Source organism: Manihot esculenta, chromosome 15, assembly GCF_001659605.2.
Source record: "Manihot esculenta cultivar AM560-2 chromosome 15, M.esculenta_v8, whole genome shotgun sequence".
In the NCBI taxonomy this organism is placed as follows: Eukaryota; Viridiplantae; Streptophyta; class Magnoliopsida; order Malpighiales; family Euphorbiaceae; genus Manihot; species Manihot esculenta.
The window spans coordinates 14,560,300-14,572,186 of record NC_035175.2 but is presented as its reverse complement, the minus strand read 5'-3'; the positions used below and the strand labels follow the sequence as shown (position 1 = coordinate 14,572,186).

General features: G+C 30.1%; 1 protein-coding gene across 1 annotated transcript; it reads left to right on the top strand.

Annotated features, from left to right (window-relative positions):
* The first annotated feature begins 3,859 nt into the window (after positions 1 to 3,859).
* On the top strand, positions 3,860 to 6,679 carry LOC110600785 (plant intracellular Ras-group-related LRR protein 5). Its single transcript, XM_021737652.2, has 3 exons — positions 3,860 to 4,499; positions 5,293 to 6,209; positions 6,299 to 6,679. The coding sequence occupies exons 1-3, from the start codon at positions 3,968 to 3,970 to the stop codon at positions 6,425 to 6,427; spliced, it is 1,578 nt and encodes a 525-aa protein (XP_021593344.1). The 5' UTR covers positions 3,860 to 3,967; the 3' UTR covers positions 6,428 to 6,679.
* Positions 6,680 to 11,887: the final 5,208 nt, after the last annotated feature.

Below are 11,887 nucleotides of genomic sequence, written 5' to 3'. Positions count from 1 at the left end.
TTTCGGCCGCCGAACCTGCCTTTGGATGCATGGTTTGGCCGCCTAACCTTGCCCCCGAAAGTTGAGTTTTGGCTTGAAAGCAGACTTTCGGCCGCCGAAGGCAGGATTCGGCCGCCGAAAGTGCCTGACTTTCGTCTCTGGAGTGGGACTTTTGGCCGCCGAAGGTGCCGCCGAAAGTGCCCGAGTTTCATCTCTGGAGGAAGGTTTCGGCCGCCGAAGGTGCCGCCGAAAATGCCCTGTCCAGCCTTTTCAAGGTTGTTTTCTATGCATGTTTAAGTGATGTTTTAGAGGGTTTTTGGGTAGTTGTTTATGAGTGTTTAGAGTGTGTTTGGCACCTCATTCGAGTCCACCTGTGTAGGATCGGACCCGAGAGATCGAGGAGGCCATCAGTATTAGCAGTTGCAGAGTCAGTTCAGCGTCTGCCAGAGGTGAGTAGAACTAAACTTAATCTTTTATGTACGAAATCTAATGCCTAAAGCATGTTCATGCATCATGTTTATATGTAATAGGATTGATTGCACTAGTTTCACGAATATGGCGCATTGCATTATTTGATGTTGATTCAGGAGGTTTGGACCAAGGCGACTTCAATAGCCCATTTCTGTCATTGAGTCTTGGGTAAGTCCTTTGAGAGCCGGACAAGTACATATAGGAAAGTCCCTGTGCGCTCTCTGTGGACTAGGTACCCTGTCATGTATGTGAAAGTCCTGTGTGAGCTCCTTTGGGGGAGCCGGGCACCGACAGAGGGAATTTTGAGGTCATGTCCGATCCTTGAGAGGAAAGGATGCTAGCAAAAAGAACTCTCAGAAACAGGTCCGTGGGGAGTAGATAATTGCATGAGCCCCGAGACGGACAAGATACAGTTATGTGATTCCTTTGTGTTATGACGCATTTCATGAGAGCATGTAATTAATGAACTGTTTTCTCTGTTTCTACTCACTGGGCTTTTTAGCTCACCCCTCTCCCCTAACCCCAGTGTTACAGGTTTGAGGTTGATCGAGAAGTCTCAGAGCAAAGGTTAAGCTTATGTAATAGTTTTAGATTAGTTTTAGTGTGGACATGTATTATAATTGGTATTATGATTTGTAAGAGAATGTAATGTAAAGTAGAGCAGAGTTATGTTCATGGATTAGTACTGTGCTTGGCCCTAAGACTTGGTTAGTCCCTGTTCAATACATGATGTATGTAATGTTTTAGATGTTGAGTTGTGTTGAACTAATCTTGTGGCATGTGTTGTCTACCACGTTATGTTATGGATGAGGACCCTGGTAGAGGTCTTATGTTTGTGGTTTGATGCATGCACAGGTTAGGTTCTAGTTCTTTGGATGTATCCCAGCTTGATGTATGTTATGTTGACCCGGCTAGAGTTTTGAGGACTCTAGTAGGGGGTTCTTTATGTTTCCAGTATGTTGCATACAGGTCAAGCTCGGTCTTTACATCATATGTTTCAGTTTTTATGTTAAAGTTTTGATCATGTATGGGATTTGACCAGGAGATAGGAGGTATGTTTGGCTTGCTACGGGTCCCGGCGGCCTTAAGCCGATCTGGATCCTAGCGCCGGTGGCGGTTCGGGCCGTTACAGAGGGGTATCGGTTTCCGGGTCGTTACAAAATACATAATCCATTTTTTAAGGAATGTTCATGCTAATTTCAACTAACAATAAAATTTTTACACTAGACTAAAATACCATAATGCTCGTGTTTGTGTATATATAAAAAGATTTTATCTAAAATTTAACTTATGTAACTAGCCAAAATAACATAATGTCTTGATATAGAGAAGTAACTGTACAGCTTAGTTAAATCGTGCATGTCGCTTTCTCCCATGATTGGTTGACTACCTTTGCATTGTACCCCTTCTCACATTCATATCTTCTTCTATCGAGCTTTTACCGTGTGGCTTTGAGATTTAGCCTATAGTCTCTTGGACTTTTCTTCATCTCTTTTCCTTTCAGTCTCTCATGTTGTTGTTATTAGCTTTTCTTAGTTTGCCATGCGGATCTCAATAGGTTTTGTTTAAAAATTCTGGCGATATAACAGTCTCCTTCATTCCCACAGATAACGCCAATTGATGAATTGAGATCTAGGGTTAAGCAGTATTCGGTTTAAATCGAAAAAACCGACCAAACCGAATTAATTTGAAAATTCAGTTCGATTTTTAATTTAAAAATTTTTGGTTATTTCGATTCAGTTCGATTTTGATTAGAAAAAATCAAAAAAATCAAACCGAACCGATTAGTGATAATAATATGTTATTTTCAATAATATAGAGAAATTAGATCATATTAAGATTAAAATATTTTAATTAAAATTTAAAATACTAAAAATAAAGTGTAAAAAATAAAAAAATTTATTAAAAATTGAAATCGATCAAACCGAATCGAATCGAACTGAATCAGACCAGTTCAGTTCGATTCAATTTTCATACATACTAAAATTTCAATTTTCAGTTTATTCAGTTCGGTTCGATTTTGAACTGAACCGACCGAATGCTCACCCCTGTTGAGATCCAATGGGGTCACCAAATGTGGACACTTGGACTGTGATTTGATTCGATAGACAGATCAAAGAACTGTGATTGGTTCGATGAAGAGTGAATGCATTTGAGATCTCGTATGGGTCCTTCCATGGAAGGGGCCTACATAATATGGGAAAAATAGTCAAGGATTTATCGGGAATGTCCCGGTAGAGACCCTCCGACGTTCAAGTCAGATCTAGAACTTTTAGAGTGATGAGTTAATAGAAAGAGATACCAAGGGAAATAAAAATAGAGTAGTGAAGAGAAAGAGGAAGTTCTGGAGAGAAAAGAGAGAGAATATGTCCGGGAGTATGTGTGAGAGTTAGAGATCTATTCTTTGGGTTAGATCAGTGGTATATATACCAATTGATCATTTTGACACCCCTTGTGTCATGTCCCATATGACTGGATAGGGATATCCTCTTATAAGTGTGTCAGGCGGCTTATTAATGATAGGAGGTCTAATAAATGCGAAGCCGGCTAGCCCATACTCTATTTATCGTGTGCGTCATATCAGTTTATTTTAGTGCATGTGCATTTATGACTCCGGTGATGTACTGAGGAGACGACCAGCGAATTGGAGGTCAACTTCCTTCCCGTGTTTATCAGGTCGTACCCGGCTCACCTGATATGTATCGAGGTAGAATCCTCTCGATCACTATAGTCGATAGTGTCTGTATTTAATTCCCGTTGGTGGCGCGAGCTTTGAAGAGGTATGCCCGTCCATTCCAGGCTTTGATAAGGTCAAGGATGTTAGTGGTTTGATCCTCATACCTTGTAGATCGAGCTTTCTATTGTCTGGTAAGACCAGATGATAAGGTTCACATGACTCTTCTGAATTTTGTGTACACATGTCATGATCCTAACGGCTCCTGTTATTTATATGTCATCAATCATTATAATTTTGAAAAACTTATTAATTGATCCATTGAGTTTCTAAAAAGCCTACTAATTACTACCTCCATATCAAAGATATTATAACGATTAAAATTAATAAATAAACTAATTAATAGATCTTTTAAAATGCTAAAAATATATTTTTTAAAATAAAAAATTAACTAATAAATTTTTTTATAATATAAAAACTAAATAATATATTTTTTAAAAAAATTAAAAAATAATTTTTTATTAATTTTTAATTCTTAAATTTCTACTATTTAAATCTTAAAGCATTTTAAATTTTTATTTAATATTTAAAATTTAAAAAACTAATTAATAAATTTTTAAATTTGAATGGCATTATAATATATTTTACAAAATATGCATTAATTAATTTCTATAAACTAAATAGTAAGTTTTCTAAAAGTAATTATTACCCGTTGATGAATAAGATTAAACAACGGACAAAACAAAGGCCACCATAGCCCATAGCTAAGCATTTATCAGTTTCAAAACTTTGTTACTTTGCAAGCTTTCCTCCCCAATTCTAGAAACCAGAATCACCATAACCATGGCTGTGAAACCCAGCAATCAAGACCCATCTCCTGCTTTTGTAGAAACAGTGGAGGAAATCATGAAACTCTACCGATCACTGCCTTCTAGACCTTCCATTGAAGAAGTTGAAGCAGCCATGTCTGTGATTGAGACTGTCAACGGTGAAGATCAACGGAGGCTTGAGGAAATTTCAAAGCAAGAGTGTCCTCGTGACGTCCCTGAGGAGCTTTTCTTGGTTCTGCAACAGGTGAGAAGGAACATGGTGGTATTTGAAAGCAACGAACAGCGGAAGGAGGCCCTTCACATGGTTGAAATTGATAAGATGTTTGGGACCTTTGATGGGTTGATTCAAAGAGCTTCCTTGTTGGTTTCTGGAGATACCCAGAAGGAAAAAGTGGTTGATTTTTCTGACCCAGTTGAGAAAATTGAGAGAGAAAGTTTGGTTAATGTGGAAAATTTGATCAATAGAATAGAAGATGGAGAACTAGAGAAAGATGACTCCAAGGATTTGATAAAGAGTGCTTCCACCAAGGCACCTATCTTTTCAGGTAAAATATGAATTTATAGTATTATTTTAAGGTTTGGTTTAATTTAAGATTATTCATATGCTTGGAGGTTATAAAATCATGTTTAATTCAGAAATTTTATGCAAATCACTTAGTTCTTGACATCCTTACATGTTCATGACATTTAGAATTTGAGAACAAAATACAACTTCCATTGATTTCAATTTGGGATTAAAGTAGAAAGTTTCTAGAGTTTGTTTTTAATACATATAGATTATTGGTAAAATTGATGATTGAATCCTATTTTAGTGTATTTATTAAAAAACCAATGAACTAAAACATGGAAAAGAGCACTTGGAATTTATTTGATTTAAAGGTTAGACTAATATCCTGCAAATTAATATGATCTTTCTGATATTGCATCTCTCTTCAATTCTCCAAAATTGGATATATTATTGCCTTTGAATTGAATTTTGTGCTGTTTATTGCCTCGTTAAAAGTTTCTTTACCTCTTGTTTGGAATAAAAAATTTCACAAGAATTCTATTTAATTCTTTCATACCAAATTTTTTATTTGGAATGGAAGAATTGATTTCTTAACTTACAAAATTTTTATTTTTAAAGAAAATGAATTCATGCATGGTGTTGTAAAAATTCATTTGAATTATTTTCCTGCAAAATGAATTATGCCAAAGGAGGGTAGTGTCTGAATGCAGCCGTTGTAGATTTGAGAAAGGATATGTCCTTTATCATATTGTTCAATCAACATTGTACTCTGAGATGGGACTGTTTTGTTATTCCCTGACTACATGGATGTAACTTTGGTGTATTTCCAGGTGATGGTGAACTTGAGAAATTGAGTCTATTGAAGTTTGCAACAATCATAGAAAACTCTGCAAAAAGTGAAGCTGTAGTTCTTGATCTGAAAGGCAAATTGATGGACCAAGTTGAGTGGCTTCCTTCATCAATTGGGAAATTGTCATTTGTTACTGAGCTGAACTTATCTGAAAACCGAATCATGGCACTTCCAACAACTTTTGGTAGTCTCAAAGCCTTAACAAAACTTGATATCCACTCGAACCAACTAATAAACCTTCCTGATTCATTTGGGGAGCTAATTAGCCTGATAGATCTTGATCTGCATGCGAATAGGTTAAAATCTCTGCCATCTTCTTTCAGGAACTTGAAGAACCTCATAAATCTTGATTTGAGCTCCAATCAGTTCACTCATTTGCCAGAGACCATTGGGGATTTGACAAGTTTGAGGATTCTGAATGTAGAAACAAATGATCTAGAGGAGATTCCATACACAATTGGAAACTGCTTGTCGCTTGTGGAGCTGAGATTAGATTTCAATCAGCTCAAAGCTCTTCCTGAGGCGATTGGAAAAGTCGAAAGCTTAGAGATTCTCACTCTTCACTACAACAGAATTAGAGGGTTGCCAACAACAATGGGTAATCTTGCCAATTTGAGGGAACTTGATGTTAGCTTCAATGAACTTGAATCCATACCCGAAAACCTGTGTTTTGCAGTAAGTCTTAGGAAATTGAACGTGGGAAAGAACTTTGCAGACTTAAGAGACTTGCCGCGTTCCATTGGAAACCTTGAGATGCTTGAGGAGTTGGATATAAGTGATGATCAAATAAGAGTCTTACCAGACTCTTTCAGGTTCTTGTCGAAATTGAGGATCTTTCGCGCAGATGAGACTCCTTTGGAAGTTCCACCCAGACAAGTAGCTAAGCTGGGAGCTCAGGTAATGTTTGTTTGCAATTTGCCTCTAGTTTAGTAGGATCTGCCTGTTTCCTAGTATGACACTAACTTGATCACCAATGTATTCATCAGGCTGTTGTTCAGTTCATGGCTGACCTTGTCGCCAACAGAGACACCAAATCTCAACCATCAAAGAAGAAGAAGGGATTTTGGCACAAACTCTGCTTAAGCTTTTGGCCATTCAGGAGGAATTCCCAATAATTTTCGTAGATACATTGATCTTCGTGTGCATAAGTTGAAAGTTTCTTCCCTTAGCACTTTTCTGTACTAAGGTTTCTTGTATATATCATTCCTTCAGACCACAGAATTGCAATATCTAGTTTTTCTCAGTTCAACTGTAATAAAAGAACATTGTGACATATCCTCTGTGAACCATTGTGTGTATGAAATACTTGTAAAATGATAAATTTTCTGTTCATCAATATAGATTTGTGTTTGTGATATTGTAGAAAATCAGAGTTCAAATCCTGATAAGTTTCTAATTTACCAGGCGAAAAGTAAAAGGACTTTTGCTTGATAAAATATGAGTGTTTGTTTATATATTTTAATCTATTAATTAATTTTTTCGTTAATTTTAATTGTTTACAGGAATAAAAGATATAATTTGAGAAAAAATATTTCTAATTATAAATTTAAAAAAATCACAATATTTTATTTTAAAAAAAAATTAATTCATGGATTGTTAGGAATATTGACTCTATAATCACATTCAAAAGTCATAAATGGAGTTTTGTTCACAGAAGGAATCATTTGGCCTTGGATAAGATTGGAGTCAGCATTTTTATCCCTATTATTATTAGATATTGGCTTAGATATTTCCAAGGAAAAATTAGTTTTTTTTTTTTCATTTATTATTCTAATAAATATTTAAAATAGCAATTTGTATAATTGTATTTTTCCTGTTGGACTGAAGCATGAGGCCATTTTTGAAAATAAATCTATATACACAATGGAAGACTTTCTGTCTTGAAAAATTATTATTTATTTTACATAGTCCCAACAACCTTTTTAACAATTAAAATATATTAAATATGACTTTTAAATTTTAATAATAAATTAAATATATTTATAAGAGATATATAGATCTTTTAAAAATAATTTAAATATTCAAAATTTTAAAATATATCAAATAATAAGTTACTTTTAATTCAGATTTTTTTCTCACATTTATTTCATCATTTTGAGACCCACCCGTTGGATTTATAATTTTTATTTATTTTATTCTTTTATATATATTATAAAAGATATATTTTTTAATTTTTTAATTATTAATATAAGATTAATTAGACTAACATTCAAGAGTTTTAATTAATAACATTTGATTAAAACGAAATAATAAAAATATAAATTAAAAGTTAAAAAAATTTTATTAAATATTTTTTAAAGATCAAAAATATTTCAAAGCAATTAAAGAAAAATTATTTAGAATAGAAAATATTTTAATATAAAAAATTTTAAAAAATAATCAAAATATAAAATTAATTTAAATGATAAATTTTTTATGTCAAATTCTTATAATTTTCGTCACACTTTTGAAAATCGTAAATTTTAAAATTTTATTTTCAAAAAATTATTGTGGTTTTCATGCAACGTTAATCGTAAAAATTAGATTCAGTTTATATTTAATTTAAAACTAATTGATTTATATGAATTATATTCGTATTCAAAATATTAAATTTTATTAAATATTAAATATTATTAAAAAAATTTTAAAAATAAGATAAAATTAAATAAAAATATAATAATTAAATTATATATTATTATATTATAAAAAAGAAAAGGGAATAATAATTAAAATAAATTATAATAAAAAATATCTTTTTATTTATATTTTAAAGTTTAAGGACTTATGTCCCATCTTAAAATTTAAAAAGCATAAATTACTCCTTAGAGCGTAATTAATTTATTTTAAAATTTAAAAAAAATATATTTATATTATTTTATATTTAAAGGGTCTATTTAAAAAAAAAAACTTATATGACTATTGATTAATATTTTAAGAGTCAAAATATTTTTTTAATTATATTTATTGGATGCAATATCAAATGTACAACATATAAAAAAAATTAATTACTTATAAATTATAAATAAAAACAAAATCTAAGGTGAGTGTAAACACTCTTATCATTATTATAGCAATTGTTACTCCCTATAATTCCTTAGTATCAATCTAAATGCATTTTCATTGTTTTAACTAAGACTAATTTAAATCCAAAAAAAAAAAAATCAAAACATTTAATCCTTTTTAAATAGTTTTTTTTTATAAAAAAAATTACTATTTAATTTCATTAATGGTTAATCTTTATTTTAAAAAATATATTTTTAACGTTTTAAAAAATTTACTCGTAAATTATTTTATCAATTATAATTGTTGAATATTTTACTATTTAGTCTTTATAATTTTAAAAAATTTATTAGTTGGTTTCTTAGATTTTTAAAAAATCTACTAATTAGTACCTCTCTATTAAAGATATTTTAATATTCTTTTACAGTATTTAAAAGTTAAAATTAATAAAATAATTAAATAATAGACTTTTAAAATATTAGAAATATTTTAATATATAACTAGTAAATTTTTTTATATTATAAAAATTAAATAATAATTTTTTTATTAATGATGATTTAGGAATCACTAACTATAAAATAATTAATAAAAGATAGATTATATTTTAATATAATTTTTATTATAATAAGTGAAATAAAACTCCACATTTACACATGTTAATTTTTTTTTTAAGAAGTTCATCGTGTAATCAAAGAAGTCGATATCTTATTCTATAATTTTTAAAGAATAAGAGAATCGATTTAATTTATGTGAACTTTTAGACGCTCAATAAAACAGAATTTTCATTTATTATTGATTTTAAAATCTTGATGAAGTGTGATTAAGTAAACTTTAAAATCTATGAAGTTTGATATTGAATTTTTAAGCATAAGTGGGGTGATGGAGATTTCATTTAATTTAAATTGATCTAAGTAAGTCAGGATAATTTTTCTTTGCACACTATTTTTTAAAATAGATTTAAGTAAAAAATATTTTAAAAATTTATAAATAAACTGATTGGTGTATATTTAGATTATTTAAATTAGCAAATTTTAAATGGATTTAAAAAGTAAATATTTTTTTTTCAATAACTAACCCTTATTGAAATCCTTTATGCCACTGCATCTCAAAATCAATGGGCTTGAAAATATTTAGTCAGCTGTTGTAATCAACAGTTGACTTTTACCAGATAAATTGAAAAAAATTCTTTAATTCACAACTCAAACTAAAGACTGAATGAGGGGGCTGAACCTTTGAACACATCTTATTTCCATGACAGAGTATTTCTAATTTGTTTTTTTTTTTCAAAGAAAAAAAGCATGACATAATCTATGCATCTATTTCAATATCTTTCCATTCATTTACTTGAAGCTATTATAATAAATAAATAAATAATTGTAATAAACAATTAAAAGAAAGGTTTAGTCAAATTTTTTTAATTTTATCAGTTTGATTTATAATTTTTAATATCTTTTATTAAAAACAATTTTAAATTATAAGCAGAAACTTAATTATCAAATTCAAGAAATATCAGACCTAAATTTAATTAATAACTCCAAAATTTTAAAATTTTATAAAAATTCATCTGAAATTATTAGCAATTCATTCTAAATCCATTTATCATTATCTAAATATTTGTAAACCCTTCTAATGTTATATATTTTAATTAATAATTTACAAAATATATTTTATTAATAATCTATGTTTAAAAAATAATGTAATAAAATTATTTAAAATATAATATTTATGTTAAATTCTTATTTATATAAGCAAGGGCAGGGCAGGGCAATGGTCTATTTTGGGCCTATGAGTTATGTTTCAGTTCTATGGGCCTGACAAGGCTTTGGTTTTCTCAGTCTAAAGCTTATGGGAAGTGGGGAAACTAACGTTTTCAGTGGATCAACGAATCGTTTTAGCAGTTCAAATATGCAATTTTTGTATGGTTTGAAAGAGTGTGAAGCTGCACAGTCCAGCCCAATTGTCACACGTTTTCGGATTAGGGTACGTGGACCCGACACTTCGGACGACTGGAGAAATAAAATCTAAAATTTTTTAAATTTATTTAAATGCATTTACCATCAGATTAATTTTGTGAGTACATTTATTATCAATTAATTGTTTATATAATATTCGAAGTAGGAATATTTGATATAAAATAAAAATTAGATATATTTTATCCAAAGGTAACTTGTGAGTAAGCTTAAATTTGTGTTGTAGCAATCATTCAACTGTGAGATAGTGTACAACTCCCCTTTTGCATTTGAGATCAATAAATGCTAGGCTTGCATGTACAAAGGGTATGTGCTGGTTTGGTTGGGTTGGTCCAAAGTGAAATCATTTCTCTCAAACTATTGATTGGTTGTTCAAATGGACCACTTTGGTTCCCTTTATAATGGGGGTCACCTGTTTGGTTCTTTTCACCTCCCCTGGTTTCTCTATATATGTCGCTGTCTCAAGGATTCAGGAATCCAGCCAAAAATTATTTTTTTAAAAGAATTGCCCAGATAATTTCTTCACCATTTAATGCCATCCATAAAATTGTATATTTCCTTTTGAAATTTACCCTTTTGTTCTGCCTGCAAATGTGTACTGATTTGTAAACTAAGCTACTTCAATTTTAAATCAAAATTATTCATTTGGTAGGTTGGATTGATTTATATTCAAATTACTTTTAGATCTGGTTCTATTAAAATAAAAAAAAATCTCACAACTAATTTTTAATAAATAATTTTAAATTTAAATTTAATTTATCCAACTCACGATTTTAACTGTACAATCGGAGTTAAATGTATTAAAATGAACCAAATAAAATAATTAGGGTTGAAAAGTCAGTATATGATATAATGGGAAAATGAATTTGAGCTAGGAATTTAGATTTCTCACTTAGATATTTATTCATTTTCAGAACCCTTTATTTCTTCAAAGCTTAAGCTGGTTTTACATTTAGGTTTATCTCTGTTCATATGAAATTATTTGGTTAGCTAAAATTTCCTCTTCTTCAGTCCAATTTCTTGGCTGCAAATTGCAAATTGCAAATCTTATCTAATCTCTTAAAGAGTGACGTGTGATTTCCATTTATCTCAAATCTCCAATTCCATTGGTTAATTATCCCACTGACTCAGATATTTAGAAAGTGGTGTTGATAAATGATATGGACAAGGGGAATTTGTTTCAATCATTTCAATCCAATCTACCTATATTATTTTCTGATTTTAATAAATATAAGAGTCATGTAAAAATGTAATTAGATAATTTATTTTCTATGATTTATATTATTATTAATTTTAAATAATAAAATTAATAAAAAGAAATGAATTGAATAGAATTTTTGTAAAATTTTTAATTTTAAATAAAGGGATTAATATTTTTTTTGGGATAAAAGAAAAAAAAGAAAGCTACAGTTTAAAAAAAATTGAAGAGTTTATTAAATCACAACAAATTAATAAAAATATAAATCATAGAAAAAGATATGGAAATATATATAAGAAAGAAACTTCTCAAAACAATCTAGAGAGGTATGGGCACATGGAAAAAGCATAAATGTGGGGATGCTTTTGGAATTTGGACAAATGCTAGAAAGATCTTCACAATACAAGGGGAAGAATTTCAAATTAAAA

What these genes read in the sequence shown, in the direction of transcription:
- LOC110600785 (XM_021737652.2), top strand. Translation starts at nt 3,968, where the DNA reads ATGGCTGTGAAACCCAGCAATCAAGACCCATCTCCTGCTTTTGTAGAA. An exon ending in CAAGGCACCTATCTTTTCAG is followed by an intron (nt 4,500 to 5,292) that starts GTAAAATATGAA and finishes GTGTATTTCCAG; the next exon opens with GTGATGGTGAACTTGAGAAA. An exon ending in TAGCTAAGCTGGGAGCTCAG is followed by an intron (nt 6,210 to 6,298) that starts GTAATGTTTGTT and finishes TGTATTCATCAG; the next exon opens with GCTGTTGTTCAGTTCATGGC.